A 13686-nucleotide genomic window follows, 5' to 3' on the forward strand; every position below is an offset into this window, starting at 1 on the left:
ATCTGCCTTGCAGGGCATGCAGAGAAACCACTGGCATAAACGGGAAGAAGGAGAAATTCCTCCAGCCGAGAGGTAAGTGACGCCTGGATGCAGCAGTCCTCGAGCTGACTGTTCGTGCTGAACATTCCCAGGACACCCGCAGCCCACACATGGCATTTGGGTAACACGTTCCTCATGCTGGAGGTTATGAAGGTGGGCGCGGGTGCCCGCTTCAGAGTTATGATGCTCTCCATTATCTGAGGCTAAACACACTGGCTCCAAGATCTGCTTGGTCTCATATGGAGAGGAAACATCCAGCTTTTTGCTGAAGACCTGGTAGTGACTCTACAAGGACCTGAGGCTGGTGAAGGGCTGCTTGAGACGTCTAAAGACCAAAGCAGCCTCAGAGCTAACTCCTGCATGTGGGCTCCATGTGACAACTCCCAAACTAGGAAGGAGAACAAAACAACAATTCCCTACAAACATCCCTATTCCCAAGGGAATAACTGCAAAGAGCAGAACCAGCAGCGTGGGACTCACTGTAGCATTTAACAAATCCCATCCATCCTCAGGAAAAACTACCTGCAGCCTGGCCCACAAACCTAAATCTCCTGAAGGACCCATTAGCAAACAGCCTCAGGAGGTCACTTGGCCAAGCGGACTACATGGGCCCTTCCCACACCAAACCCAAACAAAAGCCCCAGGACTCAGTCCACATTTTCTGACGCTGAACTACCGCTGAAAAAGCCTACATTATTCCCTACAAAAGAAATCACACCATTAAGGTTGTTTCAGTTTCTGAAGAAGACTCACGAAGCCTGTAAAATTTACAAGGGGGTTCCTTTGTGGACTCTGCCTCATCCGTTTTGACAAGTGCCCTTCCCTGGCTACTTACGCAAGTAGAGGCCCTGGATCCCCCCGACCACCACTATTGATGTAATGACCTTGATGAAGGGCCTCAAGGATTTATACAGCAGCAGTGCTCCTAGTTTTTTTTTTTTCCCTTTACGCCCTTCCTGATCATTCTCAGCATTCAACCTGTTTATCTTTTTCATCATCCAACATTTTTTTTCCACATATTTCCTCATTCTTTGTCACATCTGGCTGTTGACAAGTTTTCTTCTTCTTTTTTCTTCTGCAGCTTTTATACTAAAAAACATGATTTTATACACAATTCAATACTTACTTAAATCTACTTTTCTCCACCTATTCTTTAACTCAGAGGAAAAAGATGGCTATTCAGTACAGAAACCTGAGCTATCAAGGATGTCTCCCCCTGTTCCCTACACTAAGCCTATGAACTCTTGTGAGTAACTGAAAGCAGGTTCCTTGACTCCAGCAGCGCGCGCACACAGAGCACTCGCTGGCAACAGGTGACTGCAAGAAGTCTGGTCTGAAGATCAAGTGGAACTCATTCAGAAGACGAAGATTTTAAACAGAATGTATGACAGGATATCTAAAATCCAGTGAGCAGTTGGAACATCTGTGAACACTTTTACACTGCATGGAAAGACCATGATGAGCAAAAATTTGTCATCTTAACATTTATAAAGGTGAACTACATAAAAAATAAATTATGAATTTCTCTGTTGAACACAGCTTAATACAATTTTTTGTTTGTTTGTTAAATCCTTCATTCTGCACAGCTTTGCCATTTCAGGAAAATATCAGAGATATTCATGTACTTTACTATATTTTATGGATGCCGTCACAATAATTGAAGTACAGCAGCTAAACCCACTTATTCAAGTCATTCTCAGCGAGCAGTCTTACCAGGGATTTTTACTCCACTTCAGTATATTGCTCTCCTTTTCAAAAATTAATAAAGCCAGCAAATTATCACTGGGGATTTGACACGAAAATTCAAGTGAATAAAAGGAGGTACAAATATATTTGCTACCCCTAGAAATAGGCCTCCTATTGTGACAACACATCGATTCAGGCATCAGTCCAATGTGGCTGTTCAACCATTGAGTAGAAGAGCACAATGGTCCAGTGGTGAAGACCCACCTGCCAACCCAAGGCAGGTTCATACGATGTCCTGGAAGATGGAAAGTCAGGCAGCCACCACGAAACAAAACCTACCTGCTGAACGTCCTGTTGAAAAACACAGAGCTGAAGCCGCTGGTGCAGGCGGACCTTGCGGTGCTGCCAGATGTTCTCCAGCTGGCGCTGGTGGTGCAGGACTTCGTGGATGACGTCCAGGACGTGATGAACTGCTTTTGAGTAGTTGGCAGAGGCGGTGAGGGAATCCGAGCTGCCAGGGGTCAAAGGCCTCTGAAGTTTGTCAAGAAGTGACTTTCCATCCTGGCTCACCTGGCCGTCAGGAAAGGGCAGAGAGTTACTCGACTCGCCTAAGCTTGCCAGGCCACCCTCCCAGCTCCCCAGGGCCCTTATTTCAGGTCTCTGAAAACTTGGGCAGCAGAAATGGGGATATTTTATTCCAGGTATGATAATGCGCTACTACTTCAGAAATCCCTATTTTTATACCCCCTGCCCAGATGTCAAGCAGTAGCAACTTTCTAAACAACAACCTTTCTACTACCTTAAGAGTCATTTTCCTTAATAGTAATATTTTCAAAGGGGTCAGGGACTAACTTGCAACAGGCATTCTCCTTGCAGCTCTGCAGTCAAAGCACCTAAAATTAACCATTGGAGCAGATCTGCCCTCTGAGAAATCTCTCCCCCCTTTCATCCCCTACAAAGAAGAAAAAGGAAGTTACTTTCTCTGGCTACTATTAAATTTATTGGTATATTTAAACAAAGACACAAGTACTTGCAGCAATTTGGATTTTAAATATATTGCTTTTAAACTGTTCCTGTACAAGTAATACTTGTAAATTATTACTGTACAAGTATTAGTGTACAAATACTGCCCAAGTAAGGAAAAAAACAGACTATCAGCCAAAAAGCTGATCCTATGTCCAAAAAGTGCTATAATTGGCTTTAAAACCTTTCCATGCAGCACACAAATACATTTTTTAGCAAATTGTGTTCAGCTACGGATGATAATTAGGAGTATGTGAGGCCATTCTAGCTGTTGTCTTCTCTAATTGTTCGTGTAAAAGGCAAGAAAAAATCATCCAAAACCACAAGAAAGGGATACAAACAACAGTTGTAATCCACTAAATCAAGACCATGTCAAACAGGAAACGTGTCAAAGCTTTTCCCTAGCAGCTATTTTCAATGATTTTCATTGAATTTAGCCGAGAGCCCGTTTAAAGATTGCCATTCAATAGTCAGAGCAGATCAAAGTTCTTTCCTAGCAGGTAGTTAAAGGAGGGCCAGTTTCTCAGCTCCCATTTAAGCTTGTTCATCTGAGTACCAAGTATGAAGGAAGAGAATGAGCGCCCTTGGAAAAGCAGCACCTGTCAAGTCAAGTCGGATAGAAAAGCACTGTAATCCAATCTGGTTGTTACTATAATGATGAGTTTCCCCTTCTGTATCCTAAGCAGGTATCTAAGACAAGTTTTGTCTTTCAAATATTTCCGAAAAAAACACGTTACTATTATTTATCAAGAATCCATGCAACTCAGGAAAAGTGTGACAGTCCCATGATGTGATGATTCGTTCATCATCTTGACAACCAAATGGCCACGCACATTTCCTATGGACAACCAAATAGCCAGGCATGGTTGCTCCTGGCAGGAGGAGATTTTTTTCCTTTCCAGGGCATGACTACTCTAAGATCTCAGGTAAAGATATGACTTAATTTAAGGCACAGCTCTTAGTTTCTCAAGTACTCTGGTTATCTAAGCTGGCAAACCAGTAAGTTACTTTTCTGGTAACACACAGTAATTCTCCGCAGTCATTAGACTCAGTCTAGTCCTAGAAGCATTCACTCTCTAAAATTACTGTCTTCAAGTCAAGTTGTCAAGACATTGCAATTTAAAACAAATGACAAAGTGTTATCTTTTCTGTGGCGCTCCCCTCTTCCTCCTCACTCATCATTCATCACAAAGTGAAAGGAGCTCCATGCTGCAAGAGAAACTAAGTCGTGTATCTGATAGCGATAAGCAACAGTGCTATAATATCATTACAAAAAGAGACAACTCCATCAATCTTCCTCCAAAAGGAGGACTGAATCCTGCTTCCTCAAATAGGAATGCAGATTAAAATATGGGGAAACAAAACCTTTTCTGTCAGGAAGGAATATGTCTTCTCCACATACATACAACTATTTTTTTTTCACAAATTCTGGTTGCTAAAGAGTAAGCAATAGCTTTCAAACATAGGAAAAAGTGATAATCTGAAATCAGAAAAGCCCCTACATTCAGGAAAAAAAAAAAGTCTCACTATTCCCCAAATCAAAGGTACAACTTTGAAATACTTTGAAATGAAATAAATTTTCAAGGTGTTTGTCTTGAAGCCCTAGCAGAGCAACTCTACCCTATACCCATGTATTTCATACACACTAAGATCTCCAGGAAGCCAACAAGACTTCACGTGGTAATTCACTGCACGTTCTTATACTTGACTTTAAAAAAAATAAATAAAAAAAAGGGATTTGATTGATCCAAACTGCTTATGTTCGATGCTTTACGATCATTATCCCAGGCAGCCCTAACCTTTTTACTCCTTGTACCCCAGGCTGTCTCTCTTCACATTTGCCTAGTCTAAACATGTTGCATCTCTCTCTCGTTTTAAAGTGATTCTCTCAACAAAGAGAAGTTGCAGTGAAGAAAACCCTTGCTATGGAACACAGTGAAGAAGGAGCTGAAACCCCTATCTGTGGTTAGACCTCTTTGTTTTATTGCTAAGAGGCGCTTCAGGACCAACGTCAAGAGCTGTCCCAGCAAGGTGGCATGCACAGCAGTGAGGGTGGTGGTGTATGTTTTTCCTCAAAGGGACAATTAATACAGACTGTAGACACCTGGCTGATGGGGAATAAAGCTGTAGTACAGCTACAATAGCAGGTGTTCAGAAAGTCCATGTTTGACACATGAACAAGACAACACCAGCTTTGATTTTACGCGCCATTCCTGCTGTGCACACAAAATTTTATCTAAGCTACGCTTCAGTTTCCTGCAATTTAATCCTGCATTTATTCTTAATAAGAAAACAATTTTATGTTTTAGCCGAAGTATAAATCACAAACTATTTTATTCCAAAACTACCTGCTTTTAACAGCTGAAAATGGTAGGCCTAATTTATCTTGTATCTACCATTTTTTTTTAATCTTGATTTAAATCAAATGTATATTTACGCACAGCTTTCATTGGAACAGAAACTACTTTATATAACCCAAAATCAATCGATGCTCTTCTATCATGAAAAGACTCCAATAACATCATTCTGTGGTGTTTAAAACCTTGCTAAAAGAAAGTAAGAAAAGTTCAAGAGGAAACGCAGAAAAGCCCTGTGAGTAAAACCCATTCGACTTCTCACTTTGGCTAACGAGAGAGAGAGAATTCGGGAGGAAACTCAGTGCAGGAAAAGAACAGATACTTTAATCATCATTTTCTAGGCTGCCTCAAGAATAAGCATTTTTTTTCTAAGTTGTATTTACAGCTACTAGATATGTGAGGAAGCCTTCTCCATCGTAGGGTTCAAAACCCAAGATGAGAGCAGCATCACGGGACGTGCTGATCTCCCGCACGCCAAGGGCAGCTGCAGGCTGGCTCACGTACGAGCCTCTCCGGCTGGCAGAACTAAGCATTCAGCTTCTGCTTTGGCAAGTGACATCCCCTGAAGGTTAAGGCTTTTTTCTTGAGAGATGGTTTCAGAACGAGACACCTAAAGCACTCCTTGCCAAGACAAAGCTTTCCCAAAGAACACTCAGCTACTTGCCATGCAAATATTTTAATGATAGTATCGCGTTGCTATTAAAAGTTACTAATACACAAACGCAAGTTAAACATACTTAGCACACTACGTGAGTTACTTATATTAGACTGAAAAAAGTCTGAAAAAACAGTATTATTGTCTCATATTGCCTTTTGCATTTCTTTCAGAAGTCTAAGAGGAAGACTTAAAACCTGCATTTAAATGTGAGCAGCAGCAGCAAAATCCAGGATATAAGTTAACAGGAACAACCTGAAACATGAGTTTTAAACTAATGCACTGTACAACTAGCTCTGTCAATCTGTGACTCAACCTTAATAATACACCTTTTTACTAGAAACAAGTCAGCAGCCTAACGAAGCAAACAAGCAACTCACCTCAGAGTAGGCCAAGGTAATATGCTCATATATCCCTTGATGATGATGGATGGCATCTTCCAAGTCTTGCAGTTCGGAGGGAAGCTCCACCTCCCCACACGCTTTACACCAGGAATCCACATTGCTCATGTACTGCAACAGAGAAACAAGCTCTGCTTAACTTTGGGTTCTACCAGCACCCAAACACAAAAAAGGACAACCATCTATCCGGGTGACGGCCACTGAAGAGAGCCCTTTTAGGTGAAACTGTCCAATGCATTTCTTTCTGAACTGGCCAACATGAATCTTATAGCAGAAAAGCAAGGACTGACTCCGCTTGGTTTTTTTAGCTACGTGGAACTCTCAGCCATTCAAAGACAGGTTTAATTATATGTTGGCAAACTTCAGGGTCAATTAAGCTGTTGGCAATACCAACATTTCAAGTTTACTCTTGCTCTTTTTGTTGACTTTGCAAGCTAATAAGTTTATTTCACCCATGCCTACCTTCCACGGCAGGGACATTAAGACACCTGTGGTCTTGTGTTTGTGAAGAGCTACAACATGCCATATTTTTCAGGACCAGACCCCCATTTCTCATTTGTCAGCTGCCTCTACAGATATTCAAGGAACACTGTCAGCCATTTCCTTTGTTTTTTTTAAAGGTGTCTTCAGGGAAAAGCAAGGCACTTTGCATACACACACACACAGAACTGATGCAGGGACTCGCCCAAACAATCCAGTTGCCTTTTTGCCAGGAAGGTGTCTTCAAGGAGGCAAAGCAGCACTAAAGCATTATCAACTCACACCCAAAGCCCTCAAACACCAACTTCTCCATACTGAGAAGCACTCAATACAGTTGGCTAACAGCTACAGTAGCAAGTAAGGGATTTAAAACTTCAGGGTGTAATGCTAAGCTCTGAGCACACAACGATGGCTGCTCGGGTCAAGCCTTCTGGGGTGAACTGAGGATGTGACCGCAGAATCGCTGCTGCTGACGATTTAAGTTCTCTCTCAAAATTAAACTGTCTTGACAGAAGAGAAATGCCATCATAGCTGCATGCACATCAAGTTCCGCCAAGGCAGTTTCGACAGCTGGGGGCCTGAGTTTTACACCCTAGTTATATTAGAAAAATGGGAGGAGGGATCCATTTTTCCTAGGAATTTTCCTGGCTGTTAAATATGAACTTAGCATAGCCAGGCACGTGGCATCTATAAACTAAATTTGCCTTCTCTTCACATGAAGGTCAAGAGCCCCAAAAACTTTAGAGAGCATGCCTACCTCTCACCATATGCATTTGGATTCCTGGAGCACATCTAGCCTTTTTAGGGAAAAAGCAACCCTGAGACCATTTCTTGGTCTCCTGCAGTGCTTGACAGCCAGGAGAAAGGTGATTAAGTACTTAATTCTCAGCTACTTGTTTTACTGTCATGTCATTAAGGGACATTTAAAAAGACATCTCCAACATGAAGCATTCAGAGTTAACTGAGCACAGAGAGGCCTGCAGGACCGCGGGGCTGCATCTCCTGCACCACGAGCGGCACTGACAGCAGCTACCGCAGTCTTGGCCGTGCTGACCATGGGCAGCGACGTTTAGTTGCAAGGGAAGATGTGCACTTAGGAAGACATGCTGATTTTTTCACTATATATTTTACTATATAGATCAAGCATCACCAGTCTCTAAAAGGATCATTCCACTTATGCGAGCCCCTCTTGCCTTCAACTCAGACTGTCCACTGGTAATGAGACATCTGATAAATCATGGCCAGGTAAAACAGAAAGCAACTATTGACAGTTAGCTGTGATAGACTGTCAATAAAAGCTGCAGAAGGAGCGATTCACAGGAATAATTGAATTAATCCCAGCAGATGCTGCAGTGCTTTTTCTCATTCTTCTTTTCCCCTGTTTACATCTACATGTGCACTTGGTGCTGAAGAAGGTAGCACAGATACTTTATCAGTTGCCAAGCACACAAAAACAGACAAGTATAGAAAAGAAAAGGAATTTTACACCTTTGTCTTCTGAAGAACAATTTCTTATCAAAAGGACAACGCTTTCATCAAAGTATATCTACCTGGCTCATGTTTTACCCATATAAATGTATGTTTACACACATACACACAGAGTAAATATATACATATGTCCACACATACACACATCTATATGTACACACACACATGTATACACATTGTATCTCACATGCAAGACTGACAGTGCTTAAATAACCCACACAATTAGAAAAGCACCAATACTTATTAGGTACATCACCTTTATTTATCAATTTGACCCATGTACCAAATGCTTTTCAACCAGAAAACAATTCCTTCTGTTCTTCTATACGGGGCTTTTCTTGGAAAGTCTACTAAAATGCCTATTACAGCATCGTTAGCTCATGTAACTTACTTTAAGTTATATAAGTGCAGCTACATCAACTAACATATCAACATCATCACTAATGTAATGAAAGGTAACACGGTATATATTTGTATCTGAACATGTTCACATTCCTAACTGCTGAGCATTTAGGAACTCGAATTTCTGTGTAGTAGTGAGCAGGAGAAAAATCCTTCTTAAATAATATAGCAGACGAGTGCTTCTCTTGATTTCTCCAGTTATCACCAATTCCCAGATGGCGGCTGCTTTAATTCTGAGTTAAATCTTTATCAGGCATGAGACTACTCCTTAAATCCTGTCGGGCAGAGCTGCATCCATGGAAGCCCTACAGCATTCCTGAGCTTCCAGCCAGCCCTGAGCACCTATGGAGCTCTGCTCTCCAAACCCTCCCCAGATGTGCAGAGCAGACAGTCTGTAATATCAATGGGTGACTCAACAACACACACGGCAACGCCCCCAGAACTGAATTCCCTGAAGGGGAAAACATGCTTTCACCATCAAGATTATTAACTTCGGGATATTTATTCCCATTTCCCCTACATATATCTCTTCTCCAGCAGTTACACATAGTTAATGACTTAATTAAAATAATTTATACGGGCCTAAAGCTAAAATTTTAGTTTAATATAGGAAGAATCTCTTATGGGATGCTGAATAAACAACTCCCATCACAACTGCAGATTCAGAAGACAGTTAATTATCTTCTCAACTTTTAGACCAGTTCAGATGAATTTTCTATAAGCAATTACCTTAAGTTAAACACTGACAATCCAAGGACTGATATATGAACTTTTCTCTCATGGGTGTTGGGTTGAAAGCAGCAGCAGAAGCAAACAAATCCTAGATGTAAAAAGGGTATTATACTGATACAGATACACTATTTTTTTTCAATGTAAAAGCTTTGTAGAGCTCATATATCTAATCCATCCGGCTAAGTTTTGCCTTGCTTGCATTGGAATGGGGAATGCCTTTTGAGAAGAATAAGGGTAGCGGGCTACACTGAGCCAAGGAGAACAGGCTTTTAACTTGAACGTCAGATGAAACTGGCAGATACAAATACTCCTGTTTTCTTACTACTGTTTTCAACCCCTCTTTTAAAGCTCTGTGCAAACGGAAAGCCAGCAGCACAAGTCAGCATTTCAGCACAGAAACTCTTGTTGTCTCCCTCCCCATTTACCAACCTGTTCAGCTTTCTGATGGAAAATAGAGGACATATCCAGCAAGGTGCTACGTTCATCCAAGGCCGCAGCAAAGGCCTTCCACTCCTGCTCCAGCTGGCTGGCAATCTGTTTGATCTGCTGCGAGGCGTAGTGGCCGGACTCCACCAGGCGGTTGGCTACCGACATGATGCGGTTTATGTTCACGTACACATTCTACGGAGAAAAAGAGGGCAAGGAACAACAGACTAGGTTAGGAGACCACTTAAATATATATCTTAGCTCTACGAGATCATAGGAGAGCATAACAGACTAAATCTGGTTTTGTTTGCAAGGTTTTTGCATGCCTGACTTGGGAATCTTGATAATCAGGTCGCAGCCGATCTGCATGATTGGCAATGACACACAACTTGAAATGACCAGTGCCTCATGCTAAGACCAATGGTCAGCTTAAGTAGAGTTACATGATATAAAGACTCATTACCCCAAGGAAGAGGGAAAGCTGACTGAACTTCATAGCAGCATCAATAAGAATTATTAGGGATGCTTACATCATTAAGGCATTCAGATACACAATGGAGGAATTTAAAAAAATATTAGTAAACACTGGATCTATCCTTAATATACACACGTGGAATGCAACTCTCTGCTAGATCCTTATATTGCCTTCTGAATCCATTTATATTTTTTAAATAAATAATAAAATTTTACAACTCAGTTTACCTGAAGTTTATTTTAAAAGTTTTACTTTCCTACCACGACATTCTCCCAGAGGTAATGCTGAAAACTACACAAATTAAGTCAAAGACCAGAAAGTTTCTCTAGCGTGTTGTCACTATTTGATGATGATGCACTTTGGCTTTAAAAGTACCTAATATCTGGTCTATATTCTGTACGATCAGGCAATATTTGTCAAAGGAGGCGGTCAAGTGTTTCCAGTTCCCGCAAAGCCAGAAACAAGCTTAGCTTCCCCAATAGCTTTCCAAGTAGCTCTCCAGAGCCGTATTTATAGAACACTGCATTGACACTTCTTTCAATCGGCCTCACTCTCATACCTCTGAATGAAATCCTGCAGATCACAGATACTTGAGGGCTGGCAGGGACATCTACAGTGACCTCAGGGACCTTGTCCGAACCCCTTCCCAAGGGGATTGACTAAAGCAGGCGTCCCCATCAGATTTTGATTATCTACAAGTACAGAGACCCCACAACTTCTCTGGGGAACCTATTCCAGTGTTTGGTCACACTTCGAGTAAAAATATTTCTTAAGTTTAAATGGAATCTCCTATATTTTGATTTGGGTCCATTGTCCCTTGCCCTTCCCACTGAACATTACTAAGAAAGATTCTGGCTCCATTTTATGTTGTTGTTACTTTGTTTTTGTTCTTTACTACCTGCCATCAGATATTTATCTAATATCCCCCACAGTCTTCTCCAGGCTGAACAGATCCAGGCAGCTCTCAGCCTCTCCTCATATAACAGATGCTTCAATCCCTTAATCACCATAGTAATCCTTACTGGAATAGGCCATAGTATTAACAGATCAATTACAGATCAATACTATTCTTGCACTGGAGAATACCTGAAGTGGAAAAGCGCAGGCTGGACAAGATACCTGCCTAGGAAAAGGCTTCTGAAGCTGTTTTGTTAGCAGCTATTCCTGGAATACAACATGTCCTAGAACTAAGGATAAAGAGGTCAAGTAGTTCTGAAGGTAGACAGAGGAAGTACCACAGAGGGTAAACAGGGGGAGTAGGCCTGAGGGCAAGCTGGGAGAGTAGGCCTGAAGGCAAACAGGGTGTGTAAGCCTGAGGGGAAAGAGATTAAAAAGGAAGGAGTGATAAAACTACCATAATCTTATAGATTATTCAATCTTAGAGGTTATAAAGAAATGTCCTTAATATGGCTTACATTTTACCAAAAGGTTTTCAATATTTCATGAAATATTACTAAAAGAAGGTAGAATTATTGAGTTATGCAATAAGAAAAATGTGGTCCTATTTTAGGACTTCTCTCGCAGCTTTTGAGAGTTGTTGCTGTCCCGACTTTGTAGCAAGGTCCTTGCTGTCAATATCATCCAAGCTGTCTGTTTAAATACTTTTCCCTGCAAGCAGAGCCCCACCCTGGTGCCTTCCATAGCCCTGTTTATTCCATTTTGTTCTGCTCCCCCCACTGCTTTTCTATGTTTTTTTCCCCTCATTCCATCAGTTCATGGAATTCCATCAGTTTATCTCAAAGGAAACAAATGGTGTAGACCCACTCCAAAGGGCCTGCTGCTGTTTGTTTTTTCTTGTTTTAATTATGTTTAAATTGTTATAGCTTGTCATTTGTCTTAAGCAGTATTTTGATATGTAGAAAGCACACAAAGTCAAACTAAGTGATCTTGCCATGTATTCCCCTGAATATCTCCTGAGTAAGAGGAAGGTGAGGGTAGAGGCATTTGGAGATCTTCAAAACCTGCTGTGCCCCGTGCTCTGGGTGTGCCTGCTGGAGCAGGGGGCTTGGACTAGATGATCTCTAAAGGTCCCTTCCAACCTCACCATTCCATAATTCTGGAACACTTCAGCTCTACAGCCGACTGTCTCCTGCTGCCACAGCCTTGGCAAGTAGTCCCAAGCCACTGCCCAAGACCTGACCACACTGACTTAGTGCTGTGGTAATGGGAATACATCTGTTGATTATGATCACGTACATGTGCACAAGTGTGAATATAGAGGTTTTCCTAATGGCAGGTTTTCCTCGATGTCAGGGTGCAGAGAGTGGCAGTCAGTGGCGCGGAGTCCAGTTGGAGACCTGTCGTTAGCGGTGTCCCCCAGTGGTCAGTCCTCAGTCTGGTCCTGTTCAACTTATTCATTAACGAGCTGGATGAAGGGCTGGAGTGCTCCCTCAGCAAGTTTGCCGATGATACCAAACTGGGGGGAGTAGCTGATAGCCCTGAGGGCTGTGCTGCCATCCAGAGGGACCTGGAGAGCCGGGCAGTGAGAAACCTCATGAAGTTCGATGAGGGTAAGTGGAGCGTCCTGCATTTGGGGAGGAAAAACCCTGGACACCAGTACAGATTAGGGGTGGACCTGCTGGAGAGCAGTCCCGCAGAGAGGGACCTCAGCATCGTGGTGGATGACAAGATGACCATGAGGCAGCAGTGTGCCCTGGTGGCCAAGAAGGCCAACGGGATCCTGGGGTGCATTAAGAAGAGCGTCTCCAGSAGGTCAAGGGAGGTGATCGTCCCCCTATACACAGCCCTGGTGAGGCCACATCTGGAGTACTGCGTGCAGTTCTGGGCTCTCCAGGACAAGAGGGATGTGGGGGAGCTGCTGGAGAGAGTCCAGCGCAGGGCTACCAGGATGATCAGGGGCCTGGAACATCTGCCCTATGAGCAGAGGCTGAGAGAGCTGGGCCTGTTCAGCCTGGAGAAGAGGAGGCTGAGGGGGGACCTGATCAGCGTGTATAAATACCTCAAGGGAGGCAGTGAGGAGGAGGGGGCGGCCTCTTTTCAGTGATGGCCAGCGATAGGATGGTGATAGAGGAAACAGCCACAAGCTGAGGTACCAAAAGTTCTGCAGGAACTTAAGGAAACATTTCTTGACAGTGAGGGTGACAGAGCCCTGGAACAGGCTGCCCAGAGAGGCTGCATGTGGCTAACATGCATGCAGCTTCCCGCAGCAATCTGACTTTACAAGTGTGGAATAATACTCCCTGTAGCTGTACAAATATGAACACGCTGAAGCTTGAACACTTTCCAAACTATGTGCATCACACTCCTTTCTCAAAAAAATCTTACAGGAATCTCATTAAATCTAATCATAACTATTACATTCCTAAGTATCTATCAGTTGAACATCTAAGTTTCAGCCTTTAACAGTACAATGACCCAGAAGAAATAGATTTAGTTAAGGAGGAAGAGAATCTCAAACAGCAGTGGACGAGAGCTGGACTGTCTGCAACTTGTTACCTTAAGAGGCAACAAATTATATCAGATGGCTGAAGAAGCAGGCACATGACAAACGCATAGTCTGTG

The 13686-nt window shown here is 42.5% G+C and overlaps 1 protein-coding gene across 2 annotated transcripts in view; it reads right to left on the minus strand.

Annotated features, from left to right (window-relative positions):
• TRIO (trio Rho guanine nucleotide exchange factor) overlaps positions 1-13686 on the minus strand; it is a 165151-nt gene that overhangs the window by 132915 nt on the left and 18550 nt on the right. For both annotated transcript variants that reach the window (XM_026048555.1, XM_026048556.1), the window contains exons 6-8: positions 9693-9884; positions 6141-6272; positions 2065-2295 (exon numbers count right to left, since the gene is read on the minus strand). In XM_026048555.1, coding sequence (XP_025904340.1) covers positions 2065-2295; positions 6141-6272; positions 9693-9884 — 555 coding nt within the window. The remainder of the gene's footprint in view (positions 1-2064; positions 2296-6140; positions 6273-9692; positions 9885-13686) is intronic.

The sequence above is a fragment of the Nothoprocta perdicaria genome, unplaced genomic scaffold (genome assembly GCF_003342845.1).
Source record: "Nothoprocta perdicaria isolate Ctin4 unplaced genomic scaffold, notPer1 scaffold_55, whole genome shotgun sequence".
Taxonomy (NCBI): domain Eukaryota; kingdom Metazoa; phylum Chordata; class Aves; order Tinamiformes; family Tinamidae; genus Nothoprocta; species Nothoprocta perdicaria.